We start from the raw sequence: 21369 nt of genomic DNA on the forward strand, positions 1-21369 counted from the left end.
TAAATTTTGTTTTTCAACAATATATAAGCTTCAAATCCTAACCACCCCTTTTAGTTACTCACTGAACACTCCCATGTGTATGCGTGGTGCATGCATAAATAAACTCCTTTTTTCTCTTGCTACTCAGTCTTTAGGCAGTTTAATTTTCAGGCCCCATTTACTTAATGTAAGATGGTAGAGGACAAGTTTTTCCTCCTGACAAAGATTCTCTGCTTGACCAAACCCTGAAGTCAGGTTCCTCTGAACTCTCTTCTCAACTAGGCCCTGACTTTTGGGCTTCCTGTTCATCTCTGCATTGTCCAGTTTTAGCAAGATTCCTGCTGAGTCAGTTTACTGAAAATCCCTCACCTTTGATATCTCTTCACCCTGGCCTGCCTTCAGCAAAAATGCTGTTAGGTCAGTTTAGCAAAGAATTACCCTACCTCTTAGTATTTTTCTATCGCCTGATCTGCTGTCTTGCTCCTTGGCTATAAATTCCCACTTTTCTTTATTATACTCTGAGCTGAACACTATCTCTCTTCCCTACTACAAAACCCCATTGTAAAGGTCCCTCTTGAATGAAGTCTGCCTTATCATCTTTTCTTTTTTAATTAATTAATTTATTTATTTTGTCTGCACTGGGTCTTAGTTGTGGCACGCGGGCTCAGTAGTTGTGTCTCATGGGCTCTAGAGTGCAGGCTCAGCAGTTGTGGTGCACTGGCTTAGCTGCTCCGCGGCATGTGGGCTCTTCCTGGACCAGGGCTCAAACCCGTGTCCCCTGCATTGGCAGGAGGATTCTTAACCACTGCGCCACCAGAGAAGCCCCAGTAGTTATTATTATTATTATTATTATTTTGAGGCACTTGCCTGAGGACAATTTTCTGATTAGAACTGAAATGAACATATTTTCCTGTCCCTGTGTTAAACAATACTAGGACCAAGCAAAAATAATTTTGCTGCTTGTTCCAGGAAATAGCTGCTCCTGAAAGATAAGATTGTAAACAAAGCAGATGACTTATCAAGACTAACAGCTGGCTCATTAAGACTCTTTCAGCACCCCTGCCTCTAGGACCCACCAATCCATTAAGTCATAAATTCTGCCCACCCAACCAGTTTCCTCCTTTGTAGGACCCAACCTCAAAAGACTTCCTTCTGGAGATTTAGCCCCATATATCCAAATGCCTGGCTGTCTCACGGGCATCTCATAATTAACATATTGAAAGCTGAACTCTTGATCCCTCCTTCCAACCTGTTCTCTGCCTCTTCTCCATCTTAGCAAGTGGCGCCTCTCTGTTCACTCAGTTGCTCAAGTCAGAAACCCTGATAGGGGCTTCCCTGGTGGCACAGTGGTTAAGAATCCGCCTGCCAATGCAGGGGACATGAGTTCAAGCCCTGGTCCGGGAAGATCCCACATGCCGCGGAGCAACTAAGCCCGTGCACCACAACTACTGAGCCTGCACTGTAGAGCCCGCGAGCCATAACTACTGAGCCCACGTGCCTCAACTACTGAAGCCTGCACTCCTAGAGCCCATGCTCTGCAACAAGAGAAGCCACCGCAATGAGAAGCCCGCACACCTCAACAAAGAGTAGCCCCCGCTCGCCACAACTAGAGAAAGCCCGCGTGCAGCAACAAAGACCCAACACAGCCAAAAATAAATTAATTAATTAATTTTAAAAAAAGAAACCCTGATACCTCCTCCTCTCCACATCCAAAGCCTCAGCAACTTCTGCCAGCTCTACTCCAAACACAGCACAAACTGTCCCCTCCCATCTCTCTACTACTCCTAGTATCCTCTGTCAAGAACGAAGAAAACTTTCCCCTACCCTTCTAGGTTCTTCTGGCTCGTCTAAGAATTAAATTGACATGAGACGGATTAAAAGGAGAAAATCAGACTTAATTTTATATGTATGGGAACCCCACATACAAGAAATGTAAAATGAGGTCTGTATTCCATCCTGAGCTAAGGAATGGGATAGGGGTCTGAGGCTTCCAAGGACAGAAGGGTCATTCACAGGACGATAAACAGAGTAAGTGTTTGGTAATTAGATGTTTGCCTTGCCATATAGATGGGGCCACTTAGATAAAATTTATCTCTGGGACTAACTCATTTTCTGGGAAAAATCCCAAATTTAAATGCTTCTAGGTAGTTAAGGGAGGGGCAGTATTTTCTCTTGAACCCGCAGGGTCTCAATTGCCTTTAGCTCAAAATAATCCTCATGCAAAACTGACACATGTTGGGGGTGGCGGGGTTCATTCTGAACCCCTACACCTCCTGCTAACTTGTCTCCCTGCTTTTGGTCTTATCTCCCTAACATTCGTTCATTCTCCATGCAATAGCCAGAGTGACCTTTTAAAAACACAAGTCAGGACTTCCCTGGCGGTCCAGTGGTTAAGACTCTGCACTTCCACTGCAGGGGGTGAGGGTTCGATCCCTGGTTGGGAAACTAAGATTCCGCATGCTGGGACTTCCCTGGTGGTCCAGTGGCAAAGACTCCACGCTCCCAATGCAGGGGGCCCAGGTTCGATCCCTGGTCAAGGAGCTAGATCCCACATGCCTCAAGTAAGAGTTTGCATGCTGCAACTAAAGATCCTGCATGCCGCAACTGAGATCTGCCACAGCCAAATAAACAAACAAACAAATAAATAAACATTAAAAAAAAAAGATTCTGCATGCTGCGTGGTGTGGCCAGAAAAAAAAAAGCACAAATCACATCATGTCACCTTCCCCCATTAGAACTTTCCAGTGAGTTCCCATCACCCTTAGATTACAATCCAAACTCCATATCCCTGGTCCTGCCACTTCTCCAATCTTTTTTTTTTTAAATAAATAAATTTATTTATTTATTTATTTATTTTTGGCTGTGTTGGGTCTTCATTGCCGCACGCGGGCTTTTTCTAGTTGCCGTGAGCAGGGGCTACTCTTCGTCGGGGTGCGCGGGCTTCTTATTGAGATGGCTTCTCTTGTTGCGGAGCACAGACTCTAGGCGGGTGGGCTTCAGTAGTTGTGGCACGCGGGCTCAGCAGTTGTGGCTTGCAGGCTCTAGAGCGCAGGCTCAGTAGTTGTGGCACACGGGCTTAGTTGCTCCGCGGCATATGGGATCTTCCCAGACCAGGGCTTGAACCCATGTCCCCTGCATTGGCAGGCGGATTCTTAACCACTGTGCCACCAGGGAACTCCCTCCAATCTTATTTTATGCCATTACTTTCCTTGCTCACTATACTTCAGCCATCCATCTCGGAGCTTCTACATTGGCTGGTCTTTCCATCGCTGTCTCCTTCTTATCCTTCAGATCATATAAAGTAGGTCCTACTGACTATTCTCATCCAAAACACCAATCACACTTTCTATTTATTTATTTATTGCTTTTCTTCTCCACTGTACCCCAAGCTCTAAAAGCTTGTTCACCACTGTACAGTGAACACCCAGAACAATGCGTGTTTATATTTGGCCCTTGTGGCAAGCTGATTGCATTAATGCCCTTCTTTCTTCCTGTATTTCTGTAGGCCCCTCCCACTTTGTCTCTGGGCTCACTGTGTGGCTTTGGCCAATGAGATGTTAGCAAACATGACCGTAAGCAGAGGCTTGAAAATCACACGTGCAGTTCCTCTTGCCCTCCTGCACACCTGGGCTTGTTCTTTTTTGGGTCCTGCCATTGCCAAGAGAATATTCCCTGCTATTCTGCTGAAGGGATGTGAGAAGTAGAGAAGATCTGCATCAGCCTAGCTGAGGCCATTCATAGCCAGCTGACCCTCAGATGTGCCACGGAGCCAGCTAAGATCAGTAGAGCCACCTACCTGACCCACAGCTGACTGTAGACTCTTAATCAAGCCACCTGAGACCAGAAAAACCAAAAAGCCAACCTATAGACTCATGGGCAACAATGATTATTTTAGCTCACTATGTTTTTGTGTAATACAGCATTATTGTGACAATGTAACTGATATAGCACTCAAATATTTGTTGGCTAGATGAGTATTAGTGAATTTTAGACACTAGAGCAGGGCAGGAGATATGGCAGATTTCTTTGGACTTAAGGTGATAGGGACAGAGTGAAGGAACAAAGTAGGTGATTAAATAGTTAATCCTACTAGGGGATCATAAATAGTAAAAAAGGTATGGGAGACCCCTGTAAATTAATGATCACTCAAGAAAGCAGGCTTGCTTAACAACAAAACCGAGTGTGCTTGCTTAGCAACAAAACTGTGCAGCAGAAGCATGAGACATGCCGCCAAACAATAAAACAGTGGTGGAATGAGACCTGCATCCTGCCCAGTGAGGTCGGTAAGTTAATGATTCCTAGGACATGCTCCTCTGTGCGCACTAAAAATAAAAATATAGGGAAAGGTGACGTTATACTGAAACCCGAGATGATTTACCATACGTTAGTATATGTTACTGCTTTTTGCCCATTTCCATAGCGCTATGAAAGTCCCAGTTTGACCATGTAGGGACAAAAAAAAACTCTCCCGCCTGATGTGGAGGAGGAACTGATGATGGAAGTTTTTATTTTTTTAATAAATTTATTTATTTTTGGCTGAGTTGGGTCTTCGTTGCTGAACGCTGGCTTTCTTTAGTTGCGGTGAGCAGGGGCTACTCTTCGTTGCGGTGTGGGGGCTTCTCATTGCAGTGGCTTCTCTCGTTGTGGAGCACGGGCTCTAGGCACACGGGCTTCAGTAGTTGTGGCTCATCGGCTCTAGAGCGCAGGCTCAGTAGTTGTGGCGCACGGGCTTAGTTGCTCCGCGGCATGTGGGATCTTCCTGGACCAGGGCTCAAACCTGTGTCCCCTGCACTGGCAGGCGGATTCTTAACCACTGCATCACCAGGGAAGCCCATGATGGAAGTTTGATGTCTACTCAAGAATGAGGAAGAAGGTGGTCTTCTCCCCTCCCCACTTTTCCTTTGACTATAAGAATGTGGCCTACCTAGCTTTCAGGGCAGCACTCCCTTGCCTGCCCGCCTGTATCTCTCACAAGCATCGTATACTAATAAATCACTTCTTGCCCGACGCTTTGCCTCTCACTGAATTCTTTCTGCACCGAGACAAAAGAACCTGAGCTTCACTAAGTCCTGAGATGAGTTCTATGGTTTCAGACCAGGTGAGCGATTTTAATTAAAAAGACGATGGGGGCTTCCCTGGTGGTACAGTGGTTAAGAATCCGCCTGCCAATGCAGGGGACACGGGTTTGGGCCCTGGTCCGGGAAGATCCCACATGCTGCAGAGCACCTAAGCCCATGTGCCACAACTACTGAGCCTGCCCCCTAGAGCCCGCAAGCCACAACTACTGAAGCCTACACGCCTAGAGCCCATGCTCCGCAACAAGAGATGCCACTGCGATGAGAAGCCTGCGCACCACAACGAAGAGTAGCCCCCGCTCGCTGCAACTAGAGAAAGCCCGCATGCAGCAACGAAGACCCAACGCAGCCAAAAATAAAATAAATAAATAAATTGATTAAAAAAAAAAAAAAAGACAATGGGTTCACATCCCATACCGTGGGTTCAAGTCCCTATCTGCGGTGTGGCTGGGTTCAAGTCCCATCCGAGGAGAAGTACAGTTTCAAAGGGACCTCCCTTTCAGCACATCCCACATGGGGGCCTTTCTGTGGGTTCAGTTAGCTGTGCTTTCTGGTTATGAAGGAAGCCAGGGGTTAGTGGGAATGTTCCAGAATGGAGGCACCCAGGGCTAGGGTGAAGCCTGTAGATACTGCGTATATTAGTTTCCTGTTGCTGCGTAACATTACCGCACACTTAGCAGTTCAAAATAATACCAGTGTATTATCTCATGGTTTTTGTGAGGAGTCTGGGTACAGGATAGCTGTGTCCCCTGGGCAGGATCTCACCCTTCGGAAGTCAAGGTGTCAACTAGGGCTGCAATCTCACATGTGCCCTTCTGAGTCCTCTTCCAAACTCAGTGAGGCCTCAGTGTAAGCAACTCTTTACAGGAAACTGCCTTCAGCAAGAAGCCCCTTTTCCTGTCACTTGAGCAAAGCTATATTGTAACTAACTTTTAACCCAGGCATCCCCATGCTCTACCCATCTCTGGCTCAACCATGTCTTTCAAATCTTTTAATCACACAATACCTTGCCTAATTTGTCGGTTCTTTCCGTAGATCACAGAAGTAGAAATGAAGAATAAGTAATTAACAGATGACCAGATCTCTTCCCTAGCTTCTTGTTCAGTAATCTTCCGAACAAACTGTGTGACCAAACTATGAACAAGATTACATCCAGAGGACGATCACGAGGAGTCGACAAGCCTGCACACAGTGGTGGATGCCGCCGACTCTGACTCTCTATCTCAGTGATCAACTGAGATGACTTCTATGTTTCCCTTTATAACTTTCATGGCCGAGCAGAATCTTCGGAGGTGGTTTTTGGGGGACGCTGAGTCCACTGTCTCCCCAGATTGCCAGCATTCTGATTAAAGGCACCTTTTCTTCTACCATTTGTGAGTCTGTAATTGATTTTGTAAGTGGCGAGCAGCGGGATTGAATCACCCGATTCATTGGGTAACATTAGGGGCCAAATACACAGAAAAAGAGTACGAAAGGTCAGCTGGGTCCATACGGAGGAGGGGCCCTGGGGAGACATCCCCTCCACCTCCCCAAGGATTCTCAGAGGAAAGGGCAGCAGGGGGATTTCCTTAGGGCCTGGGGCGGGTGGCACTCTCTGAGCTGTGTGACTGAGCCCAGGCCTGTTGCCTCAACAGCCGGAGAAAGCAGGGCCCCACGTGGATCATGGTTTTGACCTTCAGCACTTGATATATCCTGGCACAGGTTAGGGCACAGCAAACGTCTGGGGAAGGAATGAGTCCCCAGGGGGCCGTGTGGAGCCTTTAAACAACAAAGGCTTCTACTCAGGAGCAGATTTACACAAAGGTAATTTGTGGGACTCCACACTAGAAATGGACTCCTGATGCTAGTTTTAATAATGACCTCCCTTCCAGTGCTGCCCTCAGTTTGCATGTGACCCCCCCAGACGTTGGAGTGGGCAGAGGGCCCAGGAGGCCCTGTGGGCAGCAGTGGGTAGGGGGACACAAATCTCAGCAGTCCTGTAGCTGAGCAGGACCCTAGGGGGCCTTCCCGGGACAGTCCCCTCCCCCCTATTCTCTGCTTTAGCTCCTCTCAGAAGCGCCTAGTTAATTGTATCTGATGCACGTTTCCTGAGTTGTTTTATAGTGTGAAAACCCTCATCAAATGGAAGAAGCTAACTACCTGATGACCATGAGCACATAGTTCCCAGGCCTACTGGAGCCTAAGGATTGATAACACAGTATTAACCCCTACGACACCGCCCAGTCACCTCACCATCAACCAATCAGAGAATCGTGCAGGAGCTGATCACACACCCTGAGAGCGCCCCCTCCCTCACCTGGCCTTTAAAAATGCTTTCCTGAAACCCTTCGGGGAGTTCAGGCTTTTTGAGCACTAGCTGTCCCGGACTATCGTATAGCTTTACAGTAAGTGCTGCACTTTTCTTCCCCACAGCCCGCTGTCAGGAGATTGGCTTTGCTGCGCGTCGGGGAGCGGACCCAGCTTTGGTTCGGTACCACCTCCTTTGGTCCTTGAAGTTTTAGGGGCCTAAGGACCTGCTTTTTGCAGATCAGCCACCTGGGGGCGACAGAGTGGTTGACCCAGCGTGGGAATGAACTTCCAGTCCAGCTGAATGGTTTGAAAAAGCTCCTAGGTGGCTCTGGGCCTGGCTTCCTTTCCCCACAGTCCCTGGGTGGATGTCAGCTCTCGGGGGAGGTCAGAACTAAGAACAGATGTCTGCCCCTGAAGCCCTATGCTCCGCGCAGGTGCCGGACTGCCTGTGGCTGCAGGGCGCCGCGTGGCCACCAGGGGTCACTCCTCACTAGGCTCTCAAAGCAGAGACCGGTGGGCCGGGCTTTACACCCCACCTCCTCTCTCGCCAATGCGCCCAGGGCTCCTGGGTCTGTCCCCCGTGCAACAATTTAGTGGTCAGCACCCAACACCCCTTGCATTGGTCCCGTGGGGTCAGAGAAGGGTTATTGAAGTAGAGTTACTGATAAAATACAGGATGCGTAATTAACTTTGAATTTCAGATAAACAACGAATACTTTTTCAGTATAAATATGTCCCACACAATAGTATTGCTAGATTTGGCAACCTAGCATGGAGACAGACCCTTGCATTCAGATTCCAACCTCATCGTTCACTGAGTGATAGGAGCAATTCTCTGCTTTTCTGAGCCTCGATTTCCTTATCTATAAAATGGGTAATGATACTTCATGGGGTTACATAAAGTCTATCGTGTTCAGGTAAGAGCTCAATAAACCTTAGCATGTTTTCTTTTCATTCCTCAGAAGCTACTGATTTTTGACTTCAGAGATGTCATATCTTCTAGCTAAAAGTTGACTATCAACAGGAGACTGCAAGAGGCAGGAGAGGTGAGGCTAAGGGTGAGAATGGAGACCATCTACCCTCGACCCCTTATAGTCTACTGCATTAACATGATGAGCTCTTCCACTGTCTTTATCAACCCTACAACACCACTATAGGAAACTTGCCAAAGAGATACAAGTTGCAAATAACTTTGTTGTTCATTCCAGGAACTTCCTGAAAGGCTTGTTTACATTTAAATGCCCCCCGGAGACATTGGGCAATGCACGGAGACATTTTTGGTTTTCACAACTGTGTAGGGAAGGCTACTGGCATCTAGTGGGTAGAGGCAGGGATACTGTTAAATATCCTGCAACGCACAGGACAACCACAAGGAATGATTCAGCCCCAAATGTCCAAAAGTGCCAAGGTTGAGAATCTTTGACTTAAATGAACATCAAACTGTTCAGCTCTTCAATACTGTTAAATTAATGAGACAAGGAGACCCTTAGGCTGAGGTGGCTCTAATGCTGGGGGTGTTCTACACAAGCAAACCAAAATCTAAGCCTGCAAATGCCTCACAGTTACAAACCGAAACCTAAGGACAACCAATCACAGCTAACTAGGCTTTAAGCCAGTAAGTAAATTCCTTACTTTGTTTCTTTTTTTTTCTCTGTAAAAGTTCACCTCCAGCTCCCATCCATGGAGTGCTTGCTTATAACCACTCTGGCTTGGTGCTGCATAATTGGAATGGATTTTGCTCAAATAAGTTCTTAAATTTTTAGTAGGCCTCATTTTATCTTTTAACAGTTCAAAAACATCAAAAGACAGTTTACTCTCCAAGAGTCTTAAAAATCTTTGTCTCCAAACCTTTGCCTTGCTGTGTCCATTGTTGGGCTGCACCCCGCAGGCCTGCAAGCTCTGTACTTGCGCAGCCTGGAGACTGAAGAAAGAGCCCGGAGTCAGTGACCCTGATTCAGTGGTTTCATGGATGGGGGAGCTTACACGTCCGAAGCAAGGTCCTGGAGCCACACCCCACCGTGTAGGTGGGCAGGACATGGTGGCAGTCTCCGCTCCTGGGCAAGAGGGAGGTTACCAGTTATAGGGGGAATTGATGACATCAAGTTAGCTCATCGGTTGCCAGGGAAACCAGCAGAGGGCCCTGCCACTCACGGCCCCTTTGATACACTATCATAGTGGAGAGAGTTCTGAGCTAAAGATTAGAACAATCACTAGCTGGGGCCAGGGGCCAGTACATAGGCATTTACTGATTAGGCTCTGTGATTAAGAGGAAAGGTCTGTCAGGTGAGTAGGATGTAGGTGAAGCAGGCACTGGTCGAGCAGGGGATGTGCAGAGAGCAAGAGAACAGCCATCTTGGGTGGCCTGGTCATACATCCGTCAACCCTAAACTATTATAGTACGATCCTCACTCAATTCTTTTTTTTTTTCTTAATTTATTTATTTTATTTATTTATTCCCTGGTTTGGACCAAGTACTGGGGTAAAAGGGTATAAAAGTGAATTACTCACACTGCTCTCAAGGAGCAATCTATTTTCTGATGGATTTCCTCCAATAACTGAAGGAAGGGGAGAGTGGGCATTGTGCTCAAAGATATTCATTGCACTATTATTTACAATAGTAAAAACAGGTGTCCAGTCATAGGAGAATTCTTAAGTAAACACTAGGTTATATCTACCTGGTGCAATATTTTGATGCCTTTAAGCTCAGTTTTCCAAGGAGACTTTAAGACCACAAGGAAGTGTCCTCATTATAAGGGGAAAAAATAAGATATAACCTCATACATAGGCTATATGCCTATGATTATAGGTTATATGCATAAGTGAAAGGCTAAGAGGAAACACACCAAAAGTTAACAGGTGCTGGTAACAGGGTGCTTCCTCTTTTTCACTTCTTCCCTCCTTTTCTCTATTTTTTCAATTATTATTATTTATTTATTTATTTATTTTGTGCTGCATTGGGTCTTCATTGCTGCATGCGGGCTTTCTCTAGCTGCAGTGAGCAGGGGGCTACTCTTCGTTGCGGTGCGCAGCTTCTCATTTCATTGGCTTCTCTTGTTGCGGAGCACGGGCTCTAGGCATGCGGGCTTCGGTAGTTGTGGCTCACGGGCTCTAGAGCGCAGGCTCAGTAGTTGTGGCGCACGGGCTTAGTTGTTCCGTGGCATGTGGGATCTTCCCGGACCAGAGATCGAACCGGTGTCCCCTGCACTGGCAGGCAGATTCTTATCCACTGAGCCACCAGGGAAGCCCTATTTTTCAATTATTTTTAAATGAGCTGGACCAGGGAGTTGGAACTCACTGGGTGAATGGGGGGGGCCATTCCTTGCCTCCGTAATCTTCGGAGTGCCCTGCATCTCATCCATGCAGGGCTCCTCGTCTGTGGGCACGGGCTCAGAGAGACCTGCCAGGGATCTCCCGGTGGGCTAACTGGAAAGTCAGAGATAGAACCCAAGTCTCCTGCTTTGTAGTCTGGATCTTGGTGGAGCTGCACAGTCTGAACACACGGGCAGGCCTGAGGGGTAGAAGAGAGGCTGTGATGAAGGGAGTGCCCATTCTGAGGGGATGGGCCTGTTCCCGGAGTTTCCTGGGGCTCGCTTCCCATCCCCCTCACTCTCCCACACAGGAACGAAGGCCTGTGGGCAGCAGACCCTACAACCAGATCATGCAGGAAAGGCACCTGTGGGACACTGGCTCCTTGGAATGATCACCAAAACGATCCTTCAGACCAGCTGTTCTCATCATGGTGAGGCAAACCAGTCCTAGGAGCATCTTGGAGGAGGAACGGCAAAGGCTGGTTGAAGGTGGGTATTTTAATGCCGAGACTTGATTAGAATTGAGTGAGGGGGCTTCCCTGGTGGCGTAGTGGTTAAGAATCTGCCTGCCAATGCAGGGGACACAGGTTCGAGCCCTGGTCCGGGAAGATCCCACATGCCGCGGAGCAACTAAGCCCGTGCGCCGCCACTACTGAGCCTGCGCTCTAGAGCCCGTGGGCCGCAACTACTGGAGCCCACGTGCCACAACTACTGAAGTCCGCTCGCCTAGAGCCCGTGCTCCCAACAAGAGAAGCCACCGCAATGAGAAGCCCGCGCACCACAACGAAGAGTAGCCCCCACTCGCCACAACTAGAGAAAGCCCGCATGCAGCAACGAAGACCCAATGCAGCCAAAAATAAAATAAAATAAAACACACGAGTTTATTTAAAAAAAGAAAAAAGAATCAAAGTTACTGTGTTGGGATCGTAGGGGAAAAAAAAATCTTTTACTTTCTACCCTTCTTGGTTCTCTGCTGGAGCTCTTGTAACAAAAGTCAGATTAACAGGAGAAAGGCATACACATTTATTTAATGTAAGTTTTACACGATGCGGGAACCCTGGAGCCCTCATAAGGAAATGACCCAAAAAAGCAGTCAAACGAGAGCATTTTGATGCTAGGTTTCATGAGGAGTGGGAAATCGTGGAAATATGTGCTAGGGTATGAGCTAATGTATTAAGCTGGGGGAAACTTCGCAAGGCCTGTTCAGATTCCTCCCAGTCATCCCCCCATCTCTGGAGATAAGGATGCTCCCTTCCTCCCAGTATAGGGAGGGCACCTCTCACATGAGGGTTTTATGACCTGCTTCAGGGGAAGGTCAGAGAGTCCTTCCCACAATTGCTCTTTCTCAAATTCCTTCAACTTAAAATAGTCAATAGGCCAACGCGCCAAATTTTGGAGTAGCTTGACCTGAACCCCGTCAGGATTACTGGCAGTGGGGCTGATATTCTGCAGCAGGGGACACTGCTCCAGACATTGGGGCAGTCTTTCTCTCTCTGTCTCTCTCTCTTTGGTTTCTTTTCTCTGCTTCCAATCCTGATGAGCTCACTGTTAACTTTCTGGATACACAAGGCTACCAAACACTTCTTTTAAACTTGCAGGTTTCCCACCCATCTCCACCTCCCAGAAATTCCTTCTACACAGAAGACATTTACTGAACAGAATTGTTAAAAACGCTAGGCTCCCTACTACAGATTCTGCCAACAGCCAGACTTGATTGTCTTCAGGACTTTTCCTACTCTCATCTGTGAAATGGAATAATCATGGACTAGCCCGTAGTCCTTTTAGGACCATTAATTGGAGGAGGTAATGGGAGCCAGGGTATTTCCAGAAGGCGGAGAAAAACTCTTTATAATTTTTTTCCTTTGAGGTCCGAGAGTTTAACTGTATACTCCTGGAAATGATTATGATATACTCTGTTTTCTCAGAGCAATATAATGGCGTCTCTACCTCATTAACTTGACCCAATCAAGGCTCACAGATCATGAGAACTGGAAGGGACCTCAAGGACTGTTTAATTCAGTGGTTCTCAACTGTGGCTGCTCTTATAATCACTGAACTTTTTAAAAAGTACTGAGCCTGGGCCTCACCCCCAGATCTATTGTATCAGACTCTCCAGAGGCAGGGCCAGCGCCGCCTTCTCTTAAAACTCCCAAGGTGACTTCAGCGTCCAGCCAGAATCGAGCATCAATGATTTGGTCCAACAGTCTCTACACAAGGAAAAGACAACGTGGGGAGGTGATGTGAGTCAAACCAAAGTCTCACAGGAATGGAATCATATGGCTTGTGGGTGCTAAATGGAGGCAAAGGTCACCCAAGGACAAGGAGGATAGAGAATTGCAGGAGAGCCTTGTCACCATCAGCCAGTCAGTCACGCAGTTTTGAACCTGCTGTGTCCCCTGCATTGGCAGGCGGATTCTTAACCACTGCGCCACCAAGGAAGCCCCAGTAACTTTGATTCTTGAAAGTTTTTCTTGTGTCTTTAATTGCAGAACCTCCTGAAAGGGGTCTCATGTTCCCACTGTGGTCTTTCAGAGCCTTAGGCAGTCAGCAGTTGAGACAGTAGCGGGGGCTAGGAGTCAGCTAGTGGAGAGCAAAAGTGGGGAATGCAGCTGTTGAGAAGGCAGCCAGAGGGGAGCAGCCTGTGGCAGGAGGCCATTCAGCGGAGGGCCACCTCTGGAGAGAGAGCCATCTGCGTGAAATACCAAATGAGTTTTTCTAACAGCTTATTCCCTGATTCAGTCATGAAATATTGCCTGGATGTTCTTGAATCACCTTCAGGGGCTTATAAGCCACCCCCAAAGAGATTAAAGTGATTTCCCCAGAGAATCCCACAACTTAATGACAGCTCAATAAGGAATGAAAAAGAAAACACTGCCATGTTGCAGAAAACAATTATTTCCTCCTGCTCGTAGGCAGATATGGGGCACTCTAGAGGCACAGCGGCTAGGAATACAGTCTGCAGGAGAATGGAAAATTACCCTTTGCTTCTGGTGTGGGGCTTCTTCCTGATCCACTGAGTTCCTTAGAACGTAAGAGAAGGAGAAAGGGGGCAGTGCCCCCTGCCGTGGGTCCTGACTTGCTCCCGTCTCCAACTTGAGATGAAATGCCAACTTCCCTTCTGCTTAAATTAGGGCCCTAAATTCTTTCTTAAACAACCCTGGGAGCAGAAGAATGAAATGAAGCACATTATCTGGACTATGTATTCTCTTTTCTCACATTTAAAATATTAGCCCAGATTTCAAACTTTTAACTGAGATGGACCGAATAGCCTCACATTACTACTCAGATGCATTTTAATATGCTACCACCTTCCAAAAGACTGAGACGTTTGCTTCCTGTTTCATAAAGGAAATGAAATGGGTTAGATGAGAAATACTTCCCCTACGGAAATAAAAAGCTACTTGCTCATTGCAAAGATCATTTTTATATCTTCTAAATAGCGGGGAACGCTCGCTGAAACTAAACCCACAGACGTCTCGACAGCTTTATTTGTTCACTCTATTTTGGGCTCCATTATTGAAGCAATCTCTGTTGGCAAACATTGTTCTACCAATAATTTTTTGAGCGGTTAAATTTTTTTCTTCTCTTTAATTCAATAGAACTGAGCACATCCCTCTCAGTATAGTCAGGAGTGGGGTAGGGGTGGGTGGGCAAGAGGGGGACATCACTTTCCTAATTGGATTTTTGTGTTGGTCCAAAATGTATAACAGATTTATGGATAACTCTTCACCCACATTTTAAGCATAACCAGGTTTCTACAAAGGTTTGGGATCTGAGGGACACACAAAACTTCCCAACGGCCCTACTGTCCTTCCTTAATTCCACTGAGAGCCTCCTCTTTGAATTAAGGACTTATTAAGGATTTGGGCTTGTGGCAGGTGATTTTGAGGCACGTTCAAAGAAGGAGGGCATTGCTCTGAATTGAGCAGCATCAGAAAGTGGAGATGATTCTATCACTGGGAATCTTAATATTTCTTCTCTAGAAGACAGGGGAATGAAGTGAGGCTAAAGCTGTAACTGGTAGGAAAGCAGCCGTCACTCCTATTAAACAAATAAATAAGAGGGATGTTTGGTCGCTTTTGTGGTTTGGACAATGTTCTTGTTTGGTCTGTGTTCAGGCATGATGACGGGTGAGCAGTCCATGATGTTGTCAGGGAGGAGGTAATTTCCCCCTTCTCCCCATCTTGAGTTCTGGACTAATAATAAAATTGATGCAAGACAGACTAACAGGAGGAAAAGAAACAAATTTTAATTCACATGCATGGAGGTCTCATAGAAATGAGACCTAAGGGCTTCCCTGGTGGCGCAGTGGTTAAGAATCCGCCTGCCAATGCAGAGGACACGGGTTCGAGCCCTGGTCTGGGAAGAGCCCACATGCTGCAGAGCAACAAAGCCCGTGTGCCACAACTACAGAGCCTGTGCTCCAGAGCCTGCGAGCCACAACTACTGAGCCTGTGCACCACAACTACTGAAGCCCAGACGCCTAGAGCCCGTGCTCTACAACAAGAGAAGCCACTGCAACGAGAAGCCCGCTTGCTGCAACTATAGAAACCTGCGCACAGCAGCAAAGACCCAATGCAGCCAAAAATAAATTAAATAAATAAATAAATTTATTTTTTAAAAAAAGAAATGAGACCTAAGAAGTGGCAGAAGCAAGCAGCTTTTATACTTTTTAGACAAAAAATAAATTTGTGAGGAATTGACAGGACAAAGAAACTTGGGCTTTGGGTGCTTAATTAGTGAAGAACCTAAACAGAATTTGGACTTGGGGTAGTGAGCTGAAGAAGTAACAAGGTGTTTACATAAGGCTTCTCCTCCTACCTCCAGATGCAGGGAGTGCACCTTTCACACGAAAGGTTTATTTCCTGCTTTCAGGGAGACAGAGAGCAGGGTCAGGGTGTCTCTGTTGCATTAGCTGTTTCTTAAGTAACTTTAATTCAAAATAATCACTATGCCATTGAGGCACATTTTGGGGCAGCCTGCCCTGGGTCCCAACATTGTTTTGTTTTGACTCGGCTCCCGCAGTGGTCTTGTTGGGTGTTGATGCCACGTGGGAGCCGTCACATTCAACAGCAGGACACTACAGCCCAGCTCCAGGTGCCCCGCCAGCTCCCGGCTCCCAGGGGCTGCTTTTCTCTTTCTCATTGTTTTTGTCATTACTAATGGAACGTTGCTAGCGTTCAGGTTCATTTCTCAGTTTAGACAACCAGAGGGATGGGCCCTGAAACAGGTAAGCACCGTCGGAGGCAGAAGCCCATGCACTTAATCTGTGGGAAGGTCTGAGAGACATTAGAACAGGGTGGAAACAGCCTATGCGCCTCAAATGGCCTCAGTCATGACGTCCTGAAACTAAGCATAAAAGCCTTTCCTTCCTTCCTTCTTTCCCTTTTGACTGCATTGGGTCTTCGTTGCTGCTCACGGGCTTTCTCTAGTTGCGGCGAGCGGGGGCTACTCTTCGTTGCAGTGCGCGGGCTTCTCATTGCGGTGGTTTCTCTTGTTGCAGAGCACGGGCTCTAGGCGCACGGGCTTCAGTAGTTGTGGTGCACGGGCTTAGTTGCTCCGCGGCATGTGGGATCCTCCCGGACCAGGGCTCGAACCCGTGTCCCCTGCATTGGCAGGCGGATTCTTAACCACTTCGCCAACAGGGAAGTCCACAAAACCTTTCTGTGTACCCCCCCTTTCTTGTTTGTAGGAAATGTGCTTCATTCAGCCTCCATGACCTTCCCTGAGTTCCAAAGGGCAGGTTTGAACAGTTTGCTAATCAGGGAAAGGAGGTGATGCAGAGACAAGGGAGGAGCAGTCAAGAAACAATAGTGCAGCCTTGGGGCAGGGTGCTGGTTCCCGCTCAAAGGATATACACAACTGTATCTTTGAGCTGTTTTGCAGATACTGAAACCCCCACCAGGTGGAAGAAGTTAACTGCACGCTTCTCACAAGCACTAGACCCCAGACCGGTTGAACCAGAAGGTTGATGATGCTGACTTCCAATTACCTCACCACCAACCAATCAAAAGAATGTCCACGAGCTGATCACACCCTCCTCTTTGAATCATTACTATAAAACTTCTCACTACCCCCTCCAGGTGAGTTTTGAGGGCATTAGCCTGCTGTGACCCCTTTGCCTGGCAAAGCAATAAAGCTATTCTTTTCTGCTTCACCCAAAACTCTGTCTCTGAGATTCAATTCTGTACCGGTGTACAGAGGCCGAATTTCAGCTACAGTTCCAGTGTAGCCATTGATGTACGTGATTATGGCTTTGAATTATCAAGGAAAAGTTAAATGACACTCAGTGACTTCCTTTAAAGAGGCAGTGAAAAAGCAATCCATTTTAGAACTATAACTGTAAAATTTATTAAAATATTTAGAAAAAAGTTATTCAGCATTGGAGTAGATATAGACCCCAGCCTTTCCACTGGGAAAGGTAAGCATACTTCTGGGGATCCCTGGCAGATCAGAGACCCTGGGACTTTACTCTTGCACAGCTCCCGGTCCTACAGGGGAATTAGATTCCACTGTTGAGAAGAGTCTGCTGGAACCAGACAGATCAAGTCCCTGCCCCTGGGATATGCCAGGCTGATGGAGGAAGAATGGACCAGTTCAGTAGGAGAGGCACAGGCCTTGCTTGCTGGCAGGTGTGGGCGTCATAATTGTGCTTGGCCTTCAGCCTTAGGGACACAGTAGGCAGAGCTCAGCCTGGCCTTTCACTACCAGCCAAATCATATGGCCCACAAAGCGGATTTTCTATAAATGTCATAATGAGAAGGAACAGCTAAGGTGAAACAGCAAATATCAATATATTGAACTTCTAGGAGGGCCATGACGATGTGATAAGCTGACTATTAAATGGTTTAAAAGCCTGAGAAATGTCCTTGAAAGAAAAATCAGTAGTTCAGCAGCTGTGGAAAGTTAGCGGGAGTGTGGAGAGAAGGGGAAAGACTGAGATGAGTACGGATAAGATAAATAATAGCTAACACTTATCAGGGGTTTACTATGTGCCAGGTACTGTTTTGTTTTCCACCTGTTATTGCCATCCTCACAAAAATCCCATAAAATAAAGTATGGCCATTTTCTTCATTTTACAGAAGAGGAGATTGAGCCACAGGAATATCAAGTAACTTCCCCAAGTTCTAGTAAGTATTGGAGCTAGGATTTGTGTCCTAGCAGTCTGGTCCCACTAACCATCATCCTGCCCTAGAACCACCTCATGATAAATCATGAACAGTGGTATGGATTCTGACCAGGCAGCCCCCGTGAGCCTATGAATTCCTCAGAGAAACGTGGAGTCTGCAAGCTGATTCTAAAATTTTATGGACAGGCAAAAGCGCTAGATTAGCCAAAACAATTCTGAAAAAGAACAGTGTTGGAGAACTCACACTACCCGATTTCCAGATTTACCATAAGCTGCAGTAGTCAAGACAGTGTGGTGGAGAAGGAAGGAGAGACTTCAGTGGAAAAGAATAGAGTCCAGAAATAGATCCTCATATATTTGGTCAGTTGATTTTTGGTAAAGATGCAGAGAGAATTCAATGGAGAAGGACTTTTCAAGGAGTGGTGTTGGAATAATTAAATATTCATATGCAAAAAAAGAACCTCAATCCATACTCCATACCCTATAAAAAATGAACTCCAAATGGATCACAGACATAAATGTAAAACTTAAATTGTAAAACTTCTAGGAGAAAACATTATGGCTTTGGGTTAGGCTGAGATTTCTTAGCTATGACACTAAAAGCAAAACCTATAAAAGAAAAAAGTAATAACTGGCGTTTCTTCAAAATTAAGACCTGCTATTCAAAAGACACTTGAAAAAATGAAAAGACAAGCCACAAACTGGGAGAGAATGTTTGCAAAACGTATATCTGATAAAGGACCTGAATCTAGAATATATAAAGAACTCACAAAACTCAAAAATAATAAAAATAGTCAACTCAACTAAATGGGTAAAATATTTGAACAGACACTTTCCCCAAGATGATATATAGATTGCAAAAAAGTACATACAAAAATGTTCAAATTAATTAGTTATCAGGGAAATGCATACTTAAACCACAATGAGATACACAATACACCTATTAGAATGGCTAAAATTAAAAACCCAACAAACCCAAGTTCAGGTGAAAATGCAAAGCAACTGAAGTGCTCATATATTGCTAGCAGGAATGCAAATTGATACAGTCTCTTTGGAAAACAATTTGGCAGTTTTGTACAAAATTAAACATTTACCATTCAACCCAGAAAACCCACTCCTAGGTGTTTACCCAAGAGAAATGAAAATCTGTTTATAGCAGCTTTATTCATAATTGCCCAAAACTGGAAACAACCCAAATGGCCCTCAAGTAGAGCATAGGTAAATAAAATGTGGTGCATTCATACAATGAAATTCAGCAATAAAAAGCAATGAACTATTGATATACAGAACAGCACGGATGAATATCAACTGCCTTATGCTAAGTCAAAGAAGCCAGATTCAAGGTTATATACTACATGTGTTCATTTATATGACATTTGGGAAAAGGCAAAACTATAGGGACAGAAAAACAGATCAATGATTGCCAGGGACTGGGATGGGGGAAAGGTTGACTACAAAGTGGACCCAGGGAAATTTTTGTGGCTGATGGAACTATTCCATATCTTGATTGTGGTAGATGACTGTAGTCAAAACCCACAATACTATACACTAAAAAGGCTGAATTTTACTGTATGTAAATTATCCCTTAATATTTTTAATGGGAAAAAAAAAAAAAGGAAGGTTTCAGCAGCTTGTGGGGCACTGACCAGAGTTGGTGAATTCTACAAGGGATCTTTCCAGAATATGGCCAGTGCCCTTAGAAGCTCCATCAACTATGTATTTCCAGGCCAGAGAAACCTAAACTCAAGACCCTTTGCTGGCTGCTGACAGGTGGCTTGAAACCTGAGGGTGGCTGGACTCCCCTGAGGCCCTGGTCTACACGGGGAAAGTGCAAAAGGAAGCAGAAAGCAAGCGGGAGTCCAGCTCCCAGAGGGAGCGGCCCAGCCATCTGACCCTCCTGTCTCCCAGCGTTTCTCAACCCCACTCTTCTGGTTCCTTTGGGTGACTTCCTCCTTTGCCAAGTGGCCTGGGGAGCTGTCAATCATGATGACCTTGCATCCCATCCCACCCCCCACCCTAGGACAAACACATGAGTCAGGGTGATATAGCCAGGCAACTACTCCAGGCCACTGTGATTCATTCAGGGAAGGCACACGACCCAAGCAAGGCCAAAGAGCATCTTACTGGAGACCGCTAGATAGATGTTGGGAGAATTTCTTTCTTCCTGGAGATTACAAAATTGGGAATATTTAGAACCAAGGCTACTACTGGTGGTCATCTTGCCTAGAGAGGGTAATCAATAGAGCTGAGAGCTGGGAAGGGGACCAGGGCTCTGACAACATGCTCTGAGCCCCTGGATCCGGTCATGTGGGGAGTAAGAACTGCCCCTAAACTTCCCAATTACTGAACCGTTAAGTCCCCTTTCCTCTTGACTAATTTCCTTCTACCTGAGGGTCTTCACTGACACACAGCTGAATCCTGTCCTGTGGTCACGCACTGCTGAGAGTTCCGTTCATATGAGTTCAGCCAAAGGTAACAGACACCTGCTTCGTGCCGGGCACTGGGGACACTGGGCCCATGAAGACACGGTTTTTGCCCTGGAGGAACTCACAGTTTCGTGGAGGAGACAGATGTGTCAGCAAATGGTAAGTGGTCAGATAAGCATTAGCTAACATGAAGAACTCAGAAGCCTAGCACTCACCCTAGCTTAGGGCTTCAAATAAGGCTTCTTGGAAATGACCCCTGAACTGAGTCTTGAAGAATCACCCAGGTGGAAAGCGGGGAGGGTGGGTGTTTGGGCAGAGGCATGAGCAAAGACCTAGCAGGGTGAAACCTCATGATGTGTGCAGAGGAACACAAATCCTTTTTCTAGAGGAATCCAGTAAAACTTTCTGTGTTGATGGAAATGTTCTATCTCTGTGTTGTCCATTTCATAGCCTCCAGTGATTAAACACTTGAAATGTGGCTAGTGCAACTAAGAAGCTAAATTTTTAATTTGATTTCATTTTAATTAAAATTTAAAGAGCTGCATGAAGCTGGTGACTACCACCTTGGACAGCTCAGTGGCCCTAGGCAGTTAAGTGCAAGGCAGAAGTGGTAGGAGACAAGGCAGGCCAGGAGAGCACAGGGAAGAGCCATGGATGCCATTTGAAGGGTACTGGCTTTAACCTGTAGGTGAAGGGAAGCCTTTGGAGGGTTGCAAACTGAAAAGTGACATGGGTCATCTCACTAGACCAGGGGCTGGGACGGAGCAGAGGAAGACTGGAGCTAGAAGGACATTGCTGTAGCTCAAGGGAGGAGTTATGAGAGTCTGAAGCATGGCAAATACAGAAGGGCTGGTGGGGAGGGGACTGATTCCAGAGGCTTTAAGAGGATAGATCAGCAGGACCAAGTGGTCTCTTGGTTTTGGAGGGTGGAGTTGCTTCTCTTTCTTGGAAAGGTTTACAAGAAAGATGGATTCTTGGGTGGGGGAGCTTGGACAGGGTGCTGCTCCCAGGCAGAAGGACGGGAGGTTGGGAGAGGATCCTGCAGCAGCTGCTGGATTCCAAGGCCCCACTTCCTTGCAAGGCAGCCTCTGTCAAGGTTAAAGATGCAGGGGGAAGAGATACCTTGCTTGGCTGTTGTTTCTTAGTAAATTGAAGGATCAGGG

The 21369-nt window shown here is 46.4% G+C and overlaps 1 protein-coding gene across 3 annotated transcripts in view; it reads right to left on the minus strand.

The window, feature by feature from the left end:
- Positions 1–2795: 2795 nt before the first annotated feature.
- LOC309644222 (uncharacterized protein) overlaps positions 2796–21369 on the minus strand; it is a 175712-nt gene continuing 157138 nt past the window's right edge. For 2 of the 3 annotated variants that reach the window (XR_014254297.1, XM_082427880.1), the window contains one exon: positions 9757–10851. Coding sequence is in view for 2 of the 3 variants with exons in the window: in XM_082427880.1 (XP_082284006.1) it covers positions 10775–10851 (77 nt within the window). In the remaining variant the exon portion in view is untranslated. Of the gene's footprint in view, positions 9398–9756; positions 10852–21369 lie in introns of those variants that run through there. The other variant, XM_082427879.1, reaches the window with a different exon arrangement.

Source organism: Balaenoptera physalus, assembly GCF_965194825.1.
Source record: "Balaenoptera physalus genome assembly, chromosome: 15".
Classification (NCBI taxonomy): Eukaryota; Metazoa; Chordata; class Mammalia; order Artiodactyla; family Balaenopteridae; genus Balaenoptera; species Balaenoptera physalus.